The sequence below is a fragment of the Dermacentor variabilis genome, chromosome 6, assembly GCF_050947875.1.
Source record: "Dermacentor variabilis isolate Ectoservices chromosome 6, ASM5094787v1, whole genome shotgun sequence".
In the NCBI taxonomy this organism is placed as follows: Eukaryota; Metazoa; Arthropoda; class Arachnida; order Ixodida; family Ixodidae; genus Dermacentor; species Dermacentor variabilis.
Genome location: NC_134573.1, coordinates 116965258 through 116987318, shown reverse-complemented (window position 1 = coordinate 116987318; position 22061 = coordinate 116965258). Strand labels below are relative to the sequence as shown.

The following is a 22061-nucleotide window of genomic DNA, read 5'->3' as shown; positions in this document are numbered from 1 at the left end:
GTTAATCAACTAATTAAGTGGAAGACAGTGGAACCCTATTGATACGCTCCTTGCTGTTAAGTTTTCCTGGCTGCTATGTTGTGTTTTCGTGGTCCTGACCTAAATCCCATTGACTACTATGTACAGTGGAATTTCGGTGATACGAATTCGGCTGATACGAATTTCGTAGCAATATGAATTTTCAAAATTTCCCAGCCAAAGTGCATTGTGCACAACGTAAAAAATTCGGATGATCTGTACACATTTCTCACTCCGGTGCAAATGATACGCAACCCTTGCGATAATGTCTGCCTTAATATATCTGTCGAGTCAAAGTATGCACAAGGATAAGCTTTTCCAGGCAAGTATGACAGACTTGCAGCTAAAACTCCAACCTTCGCAACCCAGATTTTATGTTCTATTCTGAATACTGAATTCACACACAATGCTTTTTCATGCCTTAGTGCATTATGTATATTGTAAAAAAATTCGGATGATCTTTACAAATTTATCACTCTGATTCAGTGATATGAACACGCGAGGAGCGAGCAGCTGACAGCAACAGGGGCCGGACACCAGACGGGTCGGGATTTTCGTTGCGGTCGTGGATGCGTGCAGGCTCGAAAGCAATCAGTCCCCACCCCCCAACGGTGTCCTCCTCTTGGCATGTTTACAATAGCAGTGGGCGAGGTGCTGCTCCGAACAACAGAACCTTTCACCCCCTCTATGCCTGTTCGTTCTCCCTGAGCCCTCCCATCTTTTATTTCCCATATAAAGTCCAACAGCGATAAAATCGTCGTCGAGTGCCCTATGCTGTATGTGCGAGCGAAAGCGCACGAGCGTGAGCCGGCGAATGCGGTTCATTCTCACGTGCCAGCGAGATGGCCGAGCAAAAGCGCGCTTTCTCCTGCTGCACGCGAGGTATGGGGCAACTGCGAGGGGAGGTGGGGGGGGGAGGGGTCATTCTCCGGCAGCTGCTGTTACGGCTCGGCCGTGCAGATGCCATATCTTGAAAGCGATCTGCAATGTTTGCAGAGTGCTCATAGCGCCAGTAGCTTCGTATGCGCTATGCTTTCGAGTTTCGTTCGCTTTGAAGTGACAGATGCATGGAGGTCAATTCACTTGCTGCTGGTGCCGCGATTCCTCACTCCAGCGTTCTGACAGCTAGTTTCTGCGGTTGTCAAGCGAGAGGTGTTCATGTTTACCTGTGTACGCTTGGCACCGTGCTTGTTAAAGGAGTACTGACACAAAATTTAGAAGTCAAGTTAACGTGCGAGATCAATATATGTGGACACACACGCATCGTCTGCAAAATATCAATAGCGAATACAGCTGAGACTATAGTTAGAATCAATTTTAAAGTATGTGCGGGCAGCCAACTGCAACATGAAGTACCTTGAGACATCTACAAGAAAGGAATGTAAACAAGCGAGAAAACGCTACGTCACGAGTTTTTGCTGCCATCAAGGACGGCCCTGCGAGCAAGTTTCATGCCACTCTGATCGTCCTGGTCGTCGCGTTGACTTTTTCGCCACTGACGGAGGTACAAAAATCGGCTAATATTTGTTTGACACGAAATAACTCATAAAGTGACCTCGAAAGTGAGCATGTTATAAAATGTTGCGCAATATAGTAAATCGTTGGTGTGATTTTGACTCGCAAGCAGTCAGTGCAGCCACCGCTGCAATCTTCTCTGCGAAGCGGCTTGCCTGGCTAACGTGTTTTCTTATCGCTATTAATGGTGTCCGGAAGACTAATTGTATTGTCACTTATGAGCGACATAAATGTGCAGACGTTGATTGTACCAACAAATATAGATGCTCTATTACCAACTGCGGATGGGTCTCAAGGGCTATCGGCCTTGGATCCGACGGCTAGCGAGTTGTCACAAGCTCGCTTGGCTTGCTTGGCGTCGATAAGCGGCAGAAGAGGTCCGAGTTCGTGCACATCGCTGGATGCTTAGAATGGACCCCGCTGAAAAGCAGCCAGATTTGCTCGTTTCATTTCGAGCGTGCCTGGTATAAACAAAACTGGCTGAGCTTAGAGCAGTCCAATGATCTTCCACCAAGACTACGTACCCCCAAGCCTGATGCTGTGTCGACTTTTACCTCGCCTTGTGTCCTGCTCCGGAATATGCTTCATTCCCAAAGTACCCTCAATGAATACTACTTCTGCTGGTCCGTATGCATATTGATAGCCGTCGTTAGTCGTACTTTCCGAGTCACTGCTTTGTAGTGAATCAAATCAAATGTGGTTGGCCATGTCTAATTCGGCGGCGACTACCGCAAGCAGGAAATAGTCGCCGCTGGACAACGAAAACAAGGACGACGATGATTGTGAAGACATCACTAAGCAGGATTTTTAATAAAGTTTGTCCAATCCAATTGCAAGGCATGTGCAGGCGTAGCAGACAAATTAGCAAGACAAAGTTCTCGCGCTGGCGTGCGTAAGTTGCAGTTTTGTGCGATCACATGTCCAGCTGCGTTTAATTCGTTCTTTGGCCAATCTCGTTGCTCTTCAAATTGAAACTTAGACTGGTCGCTACAAACAAGACCCCAAATAATTACCTGCCACGCACTGAAGCCAATGCTGTTTCGTGCAGCGATTAGAGGGTCATTAGCTAATTACTGCAGCAGAAAATAAGATCGAAAATTTGTGTCAGTACTCCTTTAATTTAGTTAGTAAGCGAATGTTTGCAAGTTTATATGGCTGATAAAACTACTATCCTTACTCCGTATAGCTATCTACTAATTTGGTATCGCATCCGTTGCTTCACTTTTCAGGCGAAACTGCGACTATTCTCGTTTTCTGCAGACACAAATTTTCAGCTGATACTAATATTTTCGCCACCCCTTGAGATTCATAGCACCAAGATTCCACTGTATTATATTCCCATTTGATACAGCACCATTCTGTAATTTTCCCACACCTTACACTGCATTTGAAAGTGGCCGCCACATAAATATAACAGTGCAGGGAGAAATTGGCTCTTGCATGTTGCAACAAGCAACCAATTCTTTGCAGTAAGCAGCAAGCAACAAGCAACCCAAGTTTGCAACAACGAACAAAGTTGCACAGGCCAGGCACTGCACAAACATTGGGAGAAAACGTGCACAGAATAGTTGAAGCATCTGAAAAGGTGCAAATCGGTTAAAATCTACCGGGAACCATGCACACTGGGCCAATTCTGCCAGGTACAGGGCCTTATTTGCCACTTCACAATTGTCGGTTCTCTTTATTCAGCTTCAGCACAGTAGAACCGTGTTATGTGGCGAAGCGTACACACAATACTGCGGTAGGGGCCACTGTCATGGAACACCGTACATGTCCCTTAATAAAACACACGCGTATGTGCCGTTGCTAGTGACAGTATGAGCACCGAGACATCTAATAACTGCAGTGGCAGCCACTCGGACTTTCCGACGTCGTGCTGTGGCAATTTGCAGCCTTTCTCACGGTTACATTTTCTCAGCTGGCAAGTTTCTCCATGGTCCCTTTGAAAACGTGTCAACGGGGTTCTACTGTATAAAAATACCTTGAAGACTGCCACATGACGGCAAATAATATGTCGTTACTTTCACCCAGCTGTGGCTTACAGCTTCTTTTTTTTCTTTCTAATTCTTGGCTAAAGTTACGCCAAATACCCAGTACAATTACAATTGCTTTTTCCCTGTTTCTTTCAGAATCAGAATAAAAAATTTATTATTAGAAGTTGGGTCCCATTACAAGTACTTAGTATGCAGAAGGAGGTCCCATAGTCAAAGACTGTATCGGGACCTCCTGTACAAGAACAGTTATTGTAGTTAACATCTAAAAGCAACAACAGCGTATAATAAGGAAGTATACAAGCAACAAGAAAAGAATGGTTACAGAACAAAATACAGGATTGATTACAAAAAATAACAAGGTTTAGCATATCTCATGGTCATCTTTCACACAATATATAACACATGATGCACTACTGTGAGTGAAAGCAACAGACCATTATCATTTTACAAACCGTGATTGGGCAATACTTAACAAAACAATTACTGGTCACTGAACTTATATAGGCGAGGAACATTCTCAACTAGAAGCATCTTTGCTAGCTGAGGAAAAAAAAAAAATGTGGCAGAACTCATCTCACGATGCCTGTTGATGGTAATGCATTAGCATTGAATCAATACTGCAAAGCCTATTGCCACCATCAAAACGAGTTAGGTATGAGGCATGTAACTGCAGCAAGACTCCTCTTCCCCGCTTCCCTAAGAGCATGGCACCATCTAGCACTCCTGCCATGAAGCCTGCACGTGGCCTCCGAAATGAACAGCACACCGGTGCGTGTGAACACTGAGAACCAGGCTCCTCTCGAGTGCTTCTTTCTGGATATGCTGCGCCATCTAGTGGCACTGCCGAAAAGCCCACGTGTGGCCTCTCGACACGACAAACATGGCGTGGCGGTGCCGTCAAAGGTTTAGAATTGTTCCCTCGCTTGCCCCACACTCAGTGGCACATACTCAGTGACCCAAGTTGGCAAGAGGGTCATTGAAGAGCTGTGCATGCCCAGTTTCGTGACGCAGCTCACTAAAGAGTTGGCGTAAAAGGAGTTCATTGAAAAGCGGCACATGACCAGTGCATTTGTTGCACAGCTTGCTAATGCATCAGGTTGCTGCCTTTGAAGAACCCTTGTGATGGGTTCGATTCGGCTCAGCATCAGAGAAATTTAAAGGACCTTTTCGTGACTGTAGGGGTGGCACATTGTGCAGACGAGAGCTCGATAATTAAAAGAATTCTGGGGTTTTTCATGCCAAAACTATGATCTGACCATGAGACATACCCTAGCGGGGGACTGAGATTAATTTTGACCACCTGGGTTCTTTTAACATGCACGTAAATCTACCTACATGAGCATTTTTACGCTTTGCCCCCATCAATATGTGGCCACTATGGCCGGGATCGAACTCAGCAGCGAAATTTCATAACCACTAAGCTAGAGCAGCAGGTACGAGGACATGCTGTTGCTGTGGCCATCAACACGGTAGCAGGTTAAGCAACTGACAATGCTGCATGTGCGTGTTTGTGACATCACCTTGAAGGGCCTGGGTATGACACTGGAACAGTTTCCAGACCACATGACCTTGACGAGATCGGCATAGGACTTGGCGATCTCGCCTCGCATGCCCAGTGGGTTGCTGTCATTCAGCTCCGACAGGTACCGGTCCGTCGTGAAGTACTCGGTGAGAGGGGGGGTGTTGCTCATGCACTGCGTATGAAAAAAAAAAAAAATGAGGGAAAAACAAAAACTCAGGCAAATGCTTTTCTGAAGGAAGAGTAACAGGAACATGTGAACAAGAAAAGGCCCCAGGTGTGCATAACTGATAACAGTATATAGCCACCCCTCTCACATATTCAGGTGCCAGCAAATCTCCGCTCTGGTTGTTGCACGCCACATTCACAGCTATCACCGCCAAACCTACTGCGATAAGCATCTTCACCTATCTCTTACAGCGCATGGTGTGTAGTGCCATTGGTAGCATACTGCACGCTTTTAGTAGGCGATAATCAAAATGTGCTGCCGTTCCCTGCTGCAGGCGGCATGGTGTGGGCATCACCTTTCGCTTCAGCAGCAGCCAGCGTCGCCCACCAGCTCAATTTCGCTTCAGTTTCCTGTCGCCCTCTTAAAACGTCTCACTATAGGAAAACAACAAATCGAGTCTTGGGCCGCCGAAGCACCACCAGCACGGCGCGCGTCGGCGTCTCGTGCTGCAACGATCTGCGCGACGCTCCGCATTACGCAGATGTCAACAAAAGTTGAGTCTCAAATTTCTTTAGTCCCTTCTGATCGTACGTTTTCCCAGTTAGTACATTTTTTCTCACAGTTTTCCCAAATTGTATGAGCGAGATTCTACTGTATGCACTTCAAGCAACTTAGCGTAACAATAATTCCCATACATGTATATCGCAAAATATGGCAATTAGCAATAGTAAGACACCGCAGATCTGAAGTTGTTTACCACCAAACAAGCGGAGCAACACGCTTCTGCAACCAACAGCCACGGCGCACCGCTGCATCAAAACATAGCCTGTTGCATACCGGAAGTACGAAAGTGCACAAATAACATGCGATTTAATGTCCAAAAGCTTTAGTTGCTATATTTGTAGTTGTTGCTAAGCAGAAAGAGTTGGAGATCAATAACAACTATGCTGCAAAGCACACAGAATGAAAGATGCACTGACTGCACTACAGTCAAACCTCGTTAATACGTACCCACTTAAGGGGGGAAGCAGGTTTTACATCGCGAGAAATGGCCAAAAATTCGATTTTTTGAAAATAACGTTTTCAGTTTCTATAACTCTTTTTCTATCTGATACCCAAATATCATCACTGTAAACTACTTAGAAGTGCTCTAAAAAATTTGTTTTATCAGCCAAGGTCGTGAAAAATCTCGCGGAAATCAAGAAAGAACAGCGTTTTTCACGCCACAATATCTCCGGAACGGCACGACCGAGCGCCGCCATCTTGGTCTCGTTGGAAAGCACATTTCTCAGTCTTCAAATCTGCCGCTTCAGCGAAGATTCACGAAGTGTCGCGAAGATTCCCCCACCCAGCCCCTGTTGAACGCAACGCACTGGCCGACCACTTAAGCCGTAGTCGTTCAGTGCCCACCAAACAATTAGTGCTAACCATGTTCTTTCTTGTTCTACACGCACAGGCACAAAATCGGCACAATCTCATGTGCGCAGACGTTCGACTCTCGAGTTGTGACACCCGCATGACAGCCGCCAGCGAAAGCGATGTTTAAACTTGGCCACCATGACGTAGTTCCACCTCATACAGCTGTTGCCGTCTGCAGTGCACTAAAGTGTGGCCTTCGAGATTTGCTTCCGGTAACGCGAAGAAGCTGCCGGTAGGGGTGCGAATTCACTGTCACCGTCGAACCCAATCCAATCCAGTAGTAACTGCGCAGAAGCACATTTTTTTTTAAACGCATAGGCATTTCTATGCTTACCTAATGAGAAAAATGTCCCTTCATCCGTCCATCCCGTAAGACGATCACTTTCGCAATAAAGCCCGCAGCAGCGAGCGACTGTACCATTATGCTGCCTGTCACTTCAACACGAACGAGGCAGCAAGAACACAGTGCTCGTAGAGCTCTAGGCACAAGCCGCACCCTGCCCCTTTCGCAGATCACTTTCAAGATGTGGGCTCGTGCATCTCTCTTCAGCGCGCAGAGCTATTAGCAGTCAGTAATCTGTCTGCATCACAGGTCGTTTTCAAGATACGGTCCATGTGGCCGTGCCATATACACAGGCAGCACCTGTGTACGTTGGTCACAGTTCATAATGGTTTGACGTGGATGGATAAGTCACTAATGAGGGATAACGGCTTATAGTGATCGGAACGTCATCAGCGCACCGGGCGCCGCCACCTGCAGTACTTTGCTTCCGTTATCAATGCACCTTGCGTCACTGTGCGCACCAGTTCGTGTCACGGCAGTGCTGTCGCTTGAGTCTAGTTTGTAATGGACAGATGGAGTTCCATAACATTGATAATGATACCAGGCTGCTTGGAGATGAGCAAGTGGCACAGTGCTTACACATACTTAGACAACTACAAAAGAAATTCCTACACGATTCTTTTTCTTCATTCCGCCAGTGTGTTTGCAGTCGTGTTGTGGTGTTCAATGGTCTTTGCTGTGCCATGTCGTGTTTATGTTATAGAGAAGTCAACGTTGTTACATGTGCGGAGTTCACGGGTAGTGACACTGAAGATGGACGAATGACGATGCAGAAGTGGACGACGGCCCTTCATTATCTGACATGGCACGTGATTTGAGTGTCCTGCAAGCTTTAGCAGAGAAGCGGGGCCTCGTGGACAAACTCGCTCGTGGCCTTACCAAGTTCGAAGATGTTGCGGAAAGGCCATCATGACGGCAAGTGAAGGTCGCCGATTTCGTGCTGCCTACCCACAAATAAAGCCTGTCCGAGTGTGTGTGTTTGAGAGCATCATGGCGTAGTTCTTTTCCGGCCACTAAGTAGCTTCTAAACAGGGACTGGCGGTTAATTCGTACATTGTTTAGCATGCACCTAAACATCGTTCTCAGCTGACTACATATTAACGAGGTTTTACTGTACTGAGATATCGTTTGTGACTTTGCCTGTTCAGTATGAAATCGAGTACATAGTATATAAGAACGCTTCACACTATCAAGTACCTTATAGACAGATTTTACTTTACACTTTCCCATTTCCGTTTCAATAGTTTACGGTAATTACCTGCAAGGCTGCATTCATGAAGCAGGTGTTGCCGAGGTTACCAAGACCACAGAGCCCTGGCGTGTTGCCCCCCTGAAGGTCGTAGTTGTAACTGCTGCTGTAGCTGCTGTACGAGCTACTTACAGCACTGTAACTCCTCGTCGCACTGCATGGGCAGGGAAGAAAAAGGAGTAAAAGAAAAAACACGAGATGTTAGCCTCTCTGAAAACACTAACACAGCTGTGTTGGCGAATGCGTGTGTGTTAACACTTGGCATGCTTACCCCACCCTGCATCGAAAACTTCATGTAAAAAATCAAACAAAGCTCAAACGCCTCTGCAGCTCTGTTATAGGTGCGTGCAACCACTCAAACTTGCGGCAATGCCGACAAATTTGGTTTTTGAGATGACCCACCCCTTAATTATTAGTGAAAACTATTGTCTCGCAAACATTTCATGGGACCATGTATTCTCATTGCACACCATTTTAGACACATTATCATATGAACACTTGGTCTTAGCAAATTATTCCAATATTTTGACACTGCTTATTAGGGGCAGCAATTCATTGGCTCAGGGTAGACGGAACAATAATACCTTGGCGCATGATTAAGTGCACTTGTGGTAAAGGTTGCTCAGGCACAACTTGAGCACTGAATAAGATGCACTTGAGAAATTCCTGCTCCTAATGTTCAAAAAAATTGAGAGATCCTCTGCACCATTAACACAAATGACAAAGACTAGCATCAATAAAGATGTGTGTCCCCGCAGCATTAAACATCAGATGAGAAGTATTTGACAGCAAGACAACAAAGAACTTATCGCATCTGTCAGGCGAGTGACCAGAACCATCAGCAAAAAAAAAAAAAAAGTGGAAAGTTCTATGTTGCTCACTAACATGTTTTCTGCTCTTCAATGCTGATTTGCATAGTCATTCCACCTTATTACACATTGCATCTGTTTTTTGGTTTGACACTCCCCTTGTCACTAAAAGCACAGAAGTCACTAAAAACCAATCATGTAAGTTGCAGGATCAAACAACAGTGACAACACTCTTAGGACAATGGCATGTGGCATTAGCTGGTCAACACTAATAAAATGTCAGATTTTCACAAGATGCACATTAAAATGTCAGAACATTCAATGCCCCAGGTGGTGACAGAGCATGCACATCATGGCACACAAAATGCTTACATGACACGCAGCTATGTTGTGAGAGCTATGCGAGAACGCAGCTATGTTGAATGTTGACAAAGACTAGCTAAACCGTGCATAAGGTCTCAACGACAATATATATAAACTGACACAACAGTGAATTTTCGTGCACTGCTCCCATGTTGCCAGGACCTTCTCCGTCGTTGACACTTAGCTGCCTCCGAGTAAAATGTACTATTGTGCCTGCATCCACCTGCTATGAGCCAATTACATGGTTTTCTTGCAACCCAATTGAGTAATGCCATCCTTTTAACAAGTACACTTGTGAATTAAATGCGCACAACTGCACAGTATAATCGTCAGTCCTCAAACTCGCTGACTGTGGTAGCATAAATGCAGTAGGTGACTAATTTTCCGGATTCACACACATTATTCAAACCTTACAGAGCACTGCCATGTGCTCGGTAAAGCCAATGTATATAATGTTGACCAAAAAGAATTATAAGTAACACAATAGTAGTTTGCTCAATTTTCTCGGACAATGTCTAACCATACCATATTGCAGGTATCACTATTCAAAAGACAGTTCCATTATTCTTTTTCTTCTTTTTTTTGTGGTAGAGCAGTTTTTCAGTGCTCCAAGTTTAGCCTGGCTGATAGGTCTAAGGCAATTCTGATAGAATTGACATCAAAGTGTACCTCCATTCTGAAACTGTATTGGTACGCCTCAACCATCAATATGCCATGTGCCAGCAACAATATCTCAAAAAGTTATCTAACACCACGTTCAATCCTGAACTTCTATGATAGCAAGCCTTTAAGCTCCACCATAGCGCAGGCTGTCCATGGTAGTTTTTGTTGGCCAGGACTAAAAAAGAAATTGAGTCTGAAACTACACTTTGTTCAAACTGTCCGTTTTCCCAGTGTCCTACGGGCCCAAAAAACTTGAGAGTCACTGTATCTCCCAACTATCTGCAAGTGTTCACAAGTGCGCAAACTAAGGACATGCTCACAACACAAAAGACCTAAATATTCTACCATTCCATTACAACATGCTTTAACACATTAGCAACATACATTGTGTTGCCTGGTGCCCCATATGTTTTATGTTCCGATCCTCTGCTGTTTGTGTAAGGGGACTTGCTGCTGCAAGAAAAATAGCATGTTTGAGAGACTTCACTGTGAATACGATGATACAAGAAAGAAAGAAAGGAAAGATGAAGGAACAAAAGCAAAGAATGAGGCCTTTCACTTACCTTTTCACTTGCCTTGGCCACGTGCCATCATCATTCCGTTCCTCCAGGAGGAGAATCTAGGACATGACAGAGATAGGACTCTGGATTACAGTACGATGTGCCATTAAGAGGCCACACTGTCAGCCACAAACAAGGCACAAAGACTGTTCTAAGATTTCAGAAGCAATGAAGGACAGGAATTGCTAGGCTCACATCATCCCAAGAGCACACAGAGCCAGCCACTACTGCTATCCTAATTTAAGAATGCGCTGGATTATGGTGCTTGAGAAAACTGCTTGTATCTACCCAAGGACTTCTGGCAAAAAATATTTTTTTAAAAGAATACGTACCATTATGAAGCCAGTCCCCAGAAACTCCTGGATTGTGTCGAATTCCATAAATGGTGTAATTACCCTTCACCACTGAGCCACAATTGGACAGCACGGAAAAAAGAAGCAGTTGCTGATAGGATTAGCTGCTAAAGAGACTTTGAGAAACTCTATTTGCAGTCTGCTCAATGCTCTGCCTTTTCTATTTTCATCCTGCGCTGACAAAATTGAGCATGAAGTGGGTCCCCTCTCCCCTTCATTATTTTTTATTACACACCTCCCCATTCTGTCTCTCTTGACGCTACCCTAGATCAGCCCCTGCATCACGTGGAACACACAAAGCATTCAATGCTTCAGCATGACAATGCCGTCTCTCCACCCAAGCAAAGACTCTCCTCTTCGGGCAAAATTGCCCTCTCGAAAGGGCGACATAGACAGCTATGCAAACAGCATGACTCTAAAGAGAGAATGATGCCAGGCTGTAACATGACAGTACAATCAGAAGTCCCCTCCTAAACTCTTCCAAATGCCCTGCTCAACATGCAGATTTATTTTCTTTCTCCTTGCCTACCCCTCTTTCCCAGCTGTTTTCCATGGTAACCCAGAATGCTGAGCACCCTCGAACGATCAGCATAATGTCATCGCATTGAAAAAGGAACCAGAAGTCACAGGTGGGCACCCTTGCTTCGTACTTACCTGGCCAGGGTACAGCCCTATGTCCTGGATTGTGCGTGCCCGATCGGGCAAGTGCTCGTATGTGTTGCTGCTGCAGCGGCTCCAGAGCCTCGTCTCCTTCTCAGGCGGCACTTTGAAGATGGTGCGCATGTCCTTCTCCACCTGGGCTGTGTACGCACACGCAGTCAGCCCAGACACAAAATTCAAAGCTTGGAGAGCTCAGAGATGACATCATGAGAAATACCAATCAACATCAATAAACAGCAATGATTACACACACACCTATGGTGTCGACCTTGCTGAACCTTCGCGTGACGAACTGATCCATGTTCGAATTTGTGCACAATTTGAATTCCACTGGATACACCTCCACCTGCAGTAAGAGAGAAGATTCGAGTAAATTCAGAGAAGACCTTAAACTTTTACAGCAGGAGATAAACTTAAAATCAAGCAGAAGCCATTGCTGCACCCCAATTATGCATGCGAATTTCCTTTAACTACAGTCGAAACCTGCGATAACAAAATCCCGCGAGAACGAAACTCTCACAAAGAAATATTTTCGTATCCCCGGCGAAAGACCATAGGATTCAATGCATTTCGTACCTCTCGACAATGAAATGTCGCTGTACTATAATCTTGCATCAATGAAATTTGCCGAAACCTAGCCCCGCATATTACCTACTTGCACAAGGCTAGAAGGCCCAAAATGGGCTCAAATGCGATTGCTTTGCACTAAAATTGTGTAAAATACTGCCACATTACACTTGCATAGGCGCCGCCATTTTTGTTTCTAAAAACAATCACGTACCAATAGGCCGAAAGTGATCACATGCACTGGAAATACGTCATGGCTGGCATTTTGTTTGCCGATAGCCCATTTGAAGCAACAAGCATGTTGATATCAACATGCGATGGCGATTCTTGCACACCTAGTGCAGTGCATAGTGTGCACCTCGGTAAGAAAAATGTAGCCAAAACAAAGAAATCCGTGTCCCACCGAAGTGGAATTGCTTATGGCGCCCGAGATGACTGTCACTGAACAATCGTCCGGGAATACGCATCTCTTGCTTCAAGAATGCTGGCGCTTTGGTGCCACCAAACAGGCATCGCGTGCAGATTTGGCACCAGACGTAGGTTTACGCTGAGGGGCTGTAATCGTGATCGATCGCCTTTCGGTATACGAGATACGATCATTGTCGTGCTTGGCACCAGATGCGTCAGTGCGCTGGAAAAATGCTGCTGCATGCATGAGGCACTGTTGCTCTGCATTCGGTGCCATGTTATGCAAAATCTCACAAATGTGATCGTATCTCCGAATGCAGTTGACCGAGAATACTGCTCCACGGCAGTGCTGCCACTGCTGATCGATGCATGCAGTTCTATATCTTCGATCAAGCTTGCCAAGGTGTGCTAACAAAATTTTGACAGTAATGTTTTCTTCTGCGACACATTACCTATCTGTGCTGTCTCATTCTGCAGCAACGAAATTCTCATGAGAGCGAATTTTTTCGTGTTCACCGCAGATTTTGTCATTGCGAGGTTCAACTGTATCAAGTTTAAAGAGACCACCACTCAATGACCAGTTTTTATGTTCTGCGTGCTAAAGTGAATGATGGACACTGTAGCACTCAAAATGTTTACCTAATATGCCTTCTTTTTTCTAAATGTGCAGGCAATGAGATAAAAAGCCCTGTGAACCCAAGCTCCTCACTATATTCCAGCTGCAGCTTAATGCGCCCAGCACAACGAACAATTGAGCCAAGAAGCTCGTTCTCAGAAGTGCAACGCTACAGCTTACTCACCTACGAGAACAAGCATGTATGTAGTGCACACAAAATCCAAGCTAGTTTGTTTTAAGGTGTTGCAATTGGTAACTTGTTAATAATAAAAACAGGCAGGGCAGATACAAAGCAAGCAGGAAAGGCACTAAAGATTAGCATTTGTCCAGTGTGCACCTTGCATCATTGCGAGAAAACGTGGTTTGCACCTGGGTGGTCTCTAAGCAAATAGAAGAATGAGGGCCCACAGGAGAGTTTGCGCAAGTCATACCTTGCAGTTCTTGACGAACAGGCCAATCTCGATGACCTTGCGCGGGAGGGGCGACTGGTCGGGCATGAGGCCATACCAGGCGACCATCTTGTCCCATGCCTCCTGTGGGAGCAGCAGGAAGTCCAGGTCATCGATCAAGTGGTCCTTGGTTTCCCCACTGTTGTCCTCTGCAAAAGTGTAAGAACAATCCCAGGCAGTCTGCTCAGCAATCATGCTCCTGACTGTAGAACAAGGGTGTTCCACGGCAATTCAGTACTTCTGGTTGCAGAAACATTGGACGACGCAAGGGACAGAAGAAATACAGAAGGAAACACTAATGGTTACATTCAGTAGAGCGTTGTATGAATTCATAAGGCCGTACTTCTCTAATAAATCTCCTCCAAAAATGTTGACAGAGATAGCTGGTGGATCTCTGGCAGGATCTTTTATACCTGCCTCTTATCCCTAGTGTTAGAATTTGTGAAGCACTCAAGTCCACCAAAAACCGTATTGCCAGCATCCGTCACTCAGCATTCGCAAAATCGAGCTGATGAACAGATGTCCACATAGAAAGAAACAATAATTCTGAACTCCTGTTAGTGATTGTTTTTGTTCTAAATGACATGTACAAATTACCCAATCAGAGACTCTTGAAATCAAGATTCATATGATTACTGCAGAAGTACAACTTGGAGTAAAACTAGCAGACACCTTTTTGACACCTTTTCAGAAAGCGATACGGGATAACTCTTATTAACTAGGAGTGAGGATACAAATCAGGTGTTCCCATTACACAGCGACCCACCATGTGCAGTTGGTGCCAACAAGTTAGACTGCAGGGATGTATAAAAAATGAATTTCTCAGCAGCTTGCGATCGTACCCAGTAAAATTGTACAACATATCTGCCAACCTGTGAACTCGATTAGGCAATACACCTGCCAAGCGTAAAAATACAGACATGACTAAGAGGGGGGGGTGAGGGCCAGGAAGGGGAGGGAGCAGCATGCGTTTGTTTGCTCCGAGTGGAGACCTTTTTATCGGATACAGGTGCACTTTATTTATGACATTTTATGTTGGGATGCAGCATACAAGGAGCAGAAAGCTAGGCACAGCAGAGACTTAGAAGCAACGCAGTGTTTTTAATCAGAGTGACTTCAACAACCTTGCTCTAAATGATTTATAGCCTGCTTAAGAAAGTTGTCTGAATATAGTTGCTTAAAGTAAGTAGCCTTTTGTGTGCCACCTTGCATTGCCACAAAAGGTGGCACAGGTACAATCGCGATTTCTTCATCGCATACATTTTTTTTTCAATCTTGCTAGCTCCATCCTTGAATAACTTAGAACACTTTCACGGACAGAAGCTCTTCTTTTCAAAACGTGACAATATTTCTAAATCTTAGAATACACCGTAATATGCAAACTTTACAACTAATTCAGGAGCACAAATATGCTAGTACAGGTTGGGCATCTAAATACAGCCTGTTGTGTGCCCAGGCACCCTGGTTTTTGCCTGCCTAGGCTGTAGAAGTAGTCAGCTATTTCCTGGATTCTGCTAGTAAACTTTTCAATGGCGACTGCACGATGAGGAAGCCACAGTCAACCATGGTAAAATGGTTTGATTTCATCAAAGCTCACGCGAACCACCTGGCACACCACGATCTGTTAGGTGCTGCTCCCCAAAGAAATCTGTCACAATCAGAAAACTTGGAAAATACTAAAATCAGGGTTCTTTAAAAGTTTTCATCTTGTCAGGAGACTTCCTTGAAAGTTTCACATAGGGACAGAAGGTGCAATGAGAGACAATGACATAAGTAGATGGGCATCAATCTGCCACACCGGGATGGCTAAGGGTGTGTTTACACAAATTCTGCACCAGGGAAGCCACTTCTCCTGCACTTATTTTAACATGTTTGCAGACTACACATGCATTGAGAACTCTAGGCAAAATAATTCAGCATGTGATGTGTTTGTGCTTAAATTATACAGCACAACATTAGGTGATGGACTTCACCCACCAAGTGGCATTGCTTGCATAAAAACTACCAGTCAACCCTGTTTAGCAATAACTGTTTGTTGCGTCCTTCCTCCTAAGTGTCCATTTATTACAGCATGTTACCAACCTCCCATAAGTGTCAATGCCAAGTAACCTACACTTTGAGTCACCTTTACACAAGTTGCAGCATGTAAAGTGCAGATGCCCATCGTAAGCGGTGTATGCATGGCTTATAAAAATTCTTGCTTTCAGTCAGAACAATGAATTCTGCACATTAATTTATTGATGGTGCTTAACGCACTAAAATAGGGCTATAACTTTCAGTCGCATCAATTATTTTGTGCATGAATTTATTGATGGTGTCTACGGTCCTAAAATATGGTCATGAGAAGCCGCCCTAGTGGTGGCAGAAAATCAGATGAAGCTGCCAGCTACCATAAAAACTTTAGCTGACTAAACTTCTTGAGTTGTCACATCACGTGCAGCAGAAAAATTAATTTTATAATCTGCTTGAGTAGAAATTCTGATCTGTGCAACCTACACTTCTTGCAAGAGTGTTTTCTTAATGAAAGGGCAGAATGGTTGCCATCATAAAGCACTTATGAGACACCAACTGCCCACAGCTATTGTGTTAGTGGATGATACTGTGTCACTGGATGAGGCTGTTCTTTCAGCTCAAACAAGTAACCCAGAAGGCCTCTAAAATTATCAGAATGGCCTCTGCTTTGTGCTTGGATCACTCACATTGCAACAACACATTTCGGTGCACATGCCTGCACAAATAACATTTTCGGCATCAAAATGTTTTTCACACATGTAAACATATTTCCAGCCAAATGTATAATTCTGGCCAACATCAGCCAACATCATTTTAATACTGTGTATGCAAAACGCCTACGGTGTTCGCTCCAATGTGCCGGCACCACAACCACTACGGGCCCTATATGAAACTTTCCTGTAGTGTTATACACATAGTCTTCAACTGGAGTATTACACAGAAGTTAGATAGGAGTTCCATGGCCAGAAGAAAAGTATCAAACGACCCTGATACTACAAAGTCTCAGTCATGCCGTCACATGCGAATGAGAGTTATGTATTTATATAGTTTTTGCAGGAGGTGCAAGTGGCTCAGGCGAATGTGCGATAAAAATTTAATTCAGGTGCTCACACCTAAAACTGCTAGAACTGCTTGCACATGTGTGTCATGCCCCAACAGCCAATGCCATTAAGTGCGCAATGCTACAGACACATGTTAATGATTCAGGCCTTGAAAAGTAGCAAAGTTTATTCTTCAGTCTATCCCCACATCAGAAAAATACAGTGGACAGGAGCACACACACATTTCTGTAATTCTAACAGTTCAAACATTGCTGAGAAAAGTTGCAATATTATTGCCATTATGGTATTTACTAGCAAATAGGTCGAACACAAATATAGGTTGGCCTCTGTATATTGAACTCAGTGAGAAATAAAAAGATATCATTCAAGAATAGGTCGACTTTTTTTCTTTAGAGAAATGTAATACTTTGAACATGACACACAATGTGACATAGGCTACTAAATCTCACTAGTCATTGCCAATGCCTGAACTGCCGGAGAAATTGACCTCATCAGATACGCTGCAGGATTCCTCCGCAAATGACGTCATGCTCTGTGCCATCTAGTGCACTGGGTGAGCAGCATTTCTTAAAGCCAGTCTGGAGGTTATCCAGACTGGCTTTATGGTGTGCGCAATTGAGGAACTCTGTTAGGCCGGCCCTTTTGCTAGCTTTGTTCCAGAATATAGGCAGAGATTCCTAGGCCATGAATGTAGGGCGATAGCTTATTTTGAGTAAGATATTGGAAAAAAGAAAAGGTCAACCTATATTTGAATAAATACGGTGTGTGTAGCATTGCAGCAGCATGACAGGACAGACACATAAGAAGGAGGCATCAACATATTGTGCTAGCTGAATTATTTTTTTAAAGAATGAGTACTATATATATGACATAATTTGCGATAAACTGCATTGCAGCTTTGGCTTCTATTGCACTGGTGCCCATTTGAAGGATGCAGTTATTCGTTACATGTGCAATTGCCAGCCCTCATTGATAGTTTCTACTGCGACCATCTAGAAATTTCAAGTGTTCTTCATTCTACCACTAAAAATTATGTTGCTAGTACCGTCAACGACAAAAGTTTACAGACCACGGCATCTCAGAAAATGTCTGATTTCCGAGCTGCTTGTAACAGCAGCCAGTAAAACCTAACATCACAGTGTTGTTCACATATACTGGTAAAGGCTGAAAATGCGAATAGTAGGCTGAGGCTGCGCAGATATTAAGCTTTTTCTCACATCTCGTGTTCCGTAAAATTTTGTGGTTGACTGTAGATGCTGTGTGTTGCGCCTTTTTCCCCTGTTCCAGTCCTGTCATGGACTGGAACAGGGGAATATTACGTGCACCTAAATCTAACAACACGAGTGTTCTAGCATTTCGTACCCAATGAAACGTGGTTTGCCGTGGCCGGGATCAAACGTGCGACTTCAAGCTCAGCAGCGCAATGCTAAGCTACTGCGATAGGTATGGAAATTCCCGATGCAAGAACACCACAAGAGCATATGGTACCTGCACTTGAGCGAGAGGTGCCCTGCCAACAGGTACTGAAGGGAAACATTATCTAATCTCAGCACATGGCCCCACTTGCTGGTTACAGTCGGGATATGACAAGAGCTCCATTTGTGAGGCAGAAAAACAAATACTGGCTGATATGAATAAAATTTAGCAAAAATATTTGCAAGAAAACCCTATCCTGCTGTTTTGACAAAGCTTTGAGTCGCTAAAAGCGACATCCAAAAAAACAAAAAAGGTAAACGAAATTCACTTCAAACAATGAAATGTGGATACTGTTTCCGGCATTTTGCTGTTGAAGGCATCACTTGATCATGGCATGAACGTTCCACGGTGTCAAGTGTAGAGTGCTCTCCAAGCTCACAAAACAGAAGAAAAGAAAAAGCACCACGCATGCTTTCCAGGCATAGTGGGGCAAGTGACAGTTGCTTAAGTTGATGTGTGATGAAAACAGGATGAAAGGCAACAAAAGAGAGGAAACTGATTTTGTGCTTCATCACCCTTTGTGCTGTTTTCACCACATACTAATTACTACCCGTGATTTTCATAACGCATATACTGTTCCTTGGATAAACAACTTATAACACACAGTTTTGCTGAAACATAAGACATCACAGGTGATTCATTACATGGTCTGCAGTTACAGTTGGCCAATGGCAAAAAAAAAAAAAAAATCTTCGAAGCATAATATTGCTAAGATGCATACAACAGTCACACTAAGCCTCATCCCTTAACATTTCTGCCAGCTTCACAAAAAAACAGGGGTGGTACTGTGTGGATAAAAATGTGTTTCTTTTTACACTTCTCAACCTAAGTTCTTTCTAAACGAAACTATGTTAGCTCCTATGAGCTGGGATAGTTCACAATGGCAAGCACAGAAGTGTGACTTCAGCTTGAGTCTGACTTCAGTTCCTGCCTGGTACACATGAACTACCTTTTTTTTCTGTGTCCTGATGAAGTGGCCCACATGGGCAAGACGTTAAAACGTTTTGTTTGAAGAACCTTTCACCCATAGTGGAGTACATTTGAGTATGGACTGCCCCAGTAACAACCTCATGGTAGGCAACTGCTAAATAAATAAAAAAAAAAGATTTAAACTGCAGTTACAAAAGTTAGCTTATGCTGACTTTTCATGAAAAGGAATGGCACAAGTTTGTAAAAATAATGACAATCTCGTGGTGGCAACAGGACCACACGTTGACTTAGAGAAGTTGAGAAAAAGAAACAGCGCTTTTTAATCGCAGTTTCCTATGCTATTACCTTGAAAGAACTTGTTGCCGGGCAAGTTGTCACAGTTTATTGTACATCCTTGTCAACAGCATGAAGCAGTCAACCCACTGATAATGGGACTCACACAAGCACCATTATCAACTGTGACATTTCATCATGTGCAATACGAAGAGTCTTCAATCATTCTGGCTTTTTTTCTCTCTTCCTTTATCATCAGGCACACAAACAAACAAAGCCTATCTCTGCAGACTTCATCAATCTATACGCCTGATGATAAAGGAAAAGGGAAAAAAAAATGTAATGATTGGATTATTTTTGTATTGTACATGCTCTAGAATATTGTCAAGCGGGCCTATCAATAAGCCTATTTTTCTGCAGGCTTCGTCAACAGAAACGTTTAATAATGAAGTAAAGAAAAATTTCATGGTAGACTGGATTGTCTTTGTACAGCATGTGTGCGAAAATATTCTCTGTTCCGACACCTTCCTTTTATTGAACAGTTAGTGGTGCATATTTGTTGTCAGCTTCATGCCAATGAAACTATACATTGATTTCCTGAAAAACGAACGCCAACGAGCTATAAGGCTGGAAGTTAGCAGTCTAGCTCAACGTGCTTGCCATAAGCACCTTTCAGTAGGGTTCATGCACAATGCAAGGTGCGACGCCATGTAATGCCAGCAGTGACAATATCGGCAGTTGTGACATGCTACCACTTATGTACTGGTTTTTTTTAAATATTATCCTCCCCGTAATGACTATGAGAATGGGATTGACAGTATCCAATAAGCCATGTTTACAGAGACACATTGCCCAAACCAACAAGCTGCAACAATAGAAGGCAGCAAGTCACTGACTAATGAAGGAAGTGTTTGAAAACTGCCATGAACTGACATATGCACTAAATAAAATATGCCACCAGGCCTACCTATAAACACAGGCATGAGCACATGCACTTTGTTTCTTGAAACAGCGCAGAACAGACACACTAATGAATATGTGGTAATGAAAACATATAACATGGACAGGCAGGACCAGTGCTGTGCAACTGCCGCTGATCTTCACGAAACGGGCTAGTTGGTGCTCGTTCATCATTATGTTGCGCCGAGTTTTACACTGGCAAAAAAGTACAAAGAAGGAAACAAGGACGTAGATGAGAACACGTCCGTCTACGTCCTTGTTCCCTTTGCAACTTTTTGCCAATGTAAAACTTAGTGTGACATGGCCATCAACAAGCGCCAACTAGCCCCTTTCATTGCTTTGGTATTGACCTTGTTGCTACTCGCCGACATACTGCTCTCATTTACAACTGAAGGCAGAGACCTCTAGCAGAGCCTCCAAAACTTCCATTTCAAGCACTCACAATAGCTGTGGTTTTGAGAGGCAATGTACCAATGTGTTGCAACGGATAACTGCTAAGCACGAGGTTGCAGGATCAAATCACGACCAAGGCGGCCGAATTTTGATGGGGGGCGAAATGCAAAAATGCCAGTGTCTCCGTGCGTTGGGGGCACGAAAGATGGTCAAAATTAATCCAGAGTCTCCCACTAATGTGTGCCTCATAATCAAATTGTAGTTTTGGCATTTAAAACCTCAGAACTCATTCACAGCAACAGATAACAGACATTGGACAAGGGCATTTACAACACAAAGTCCCACTAATAATATACCCAGTGCACACCAAAGCTTCTCTCTCGCATAAAAATTAAGATTGACGTAGCTGCCACAAGTAAACAATGAACGGACAGGAAGAATTTCATCAGCATTGATGTCTTTCTCAGCTGCTGACGCATGCCTAGAACTTATTGCAGGGCTTTGATAACTTCTATCTGCAACACATGTTCTTTTATTATGCCTACCTAGACGAATTTTCATTTGTCTTATCTGTGTATCAACAAGACTCCTGGTAGCTGTGTTTCATGTTCTTACTGCTGTGACCAAATAAACAACAGGCAAATATTAATTTCATACATAACCTATTAGTAATAGATAACCTTTGTTCGCACGAATTTGTCTACACAAAGGTACCTTCTAATAGTGCCTAGTAACAACTGCGTATTCTATATACAGCATCCTGTTGAACAAAGACGATACACTAATAAAAGGTGACAATGCTGCGTCACACTGCGTGCCCGTACGTGAAAACTGCGCGATAACGCAGCTGCCCCCGCGAGTGAAAGGCTCAAGCATCAAGCAAGCACCAGCGTATCAACCTCGCAACTTCCTCTGTCGTGCAATCCGCAATGACTCACGCAGCACATTCCGTGACATCGTTAAGAGCCCCCGATTCATATGTCACGACGCCGCTTTCGATCACAGCCGCGCAAAGAAAACAGCGAGCTGTGGTACTGACCTTTAAGCAGCGGCGAATTGTCAATCGGCCCAGGGTGCGTGGTCTGTTCCCCGATGTCGTTGGACGTCTCCCACGAGTCGTAGCCGACATACCTCTTCCACTGGTTGAACCACTTCTTGTCAACCATGTACCTGCAAATGGGTAGACGGTTATTTCGTGGCGTTATCCGTGTATCAAACGGTGCCAGGCACTCGTATGGCACGCGCAAACAGCCAGTAAGCTAATAAAAATATACGCCCGCC

The 22061-nt window shown here is 44.1% G+C and overlaps 1 protein-coding gene across 2 annotated transcripts in view; it reads right to left on the bottom strand.

Annotated features, from left to right (window-relative positions):
* The window catches only part of LOC142585090 (ubiquitin carboxyl-terminal hydrolase 15-like), a 67846-nt gene that overhangs the window by 44895 nt on the left and 890 nt on the right, over window positions 1–22061 (bottom strand). The window contains exons 2-9 of one of the 2 annotated variants that reach the window (XM_075695598.1): window positions 21820–21950; window positions 13657–13823; window positions 11890–11980; window positions 11629–11774; window positions 10625–10680; window positions 10446–10511; window positions 8236–8380; window positions 5048–5221 (exon numbers count right to left, since the gene is read on the bottom strand). In XM_075695598.1, coding sequence (XP_075551713.1) covers window positions 5048–5221; window positions 8236–8380; window positions 10446–10511; window positions 10625–10680; window positions 11629–11774; window positions 11890–11980; window positions 13657–13823; window positions 21820–21950 — 976 coding nt within the window. Of the gene's footprint in view, window positions 1–5047; window positions 5222–8235; window positions 8381–10445; window positions 10515–10624; window positions 10681–11628; window positions 11775–11889; window positions 11981–13656; window positions 13824–21819; window positions 21951–22061 lie in introns of both variants that reach the window. The other variant, XM_075695597.1, reaches the window with a different exon arrangement.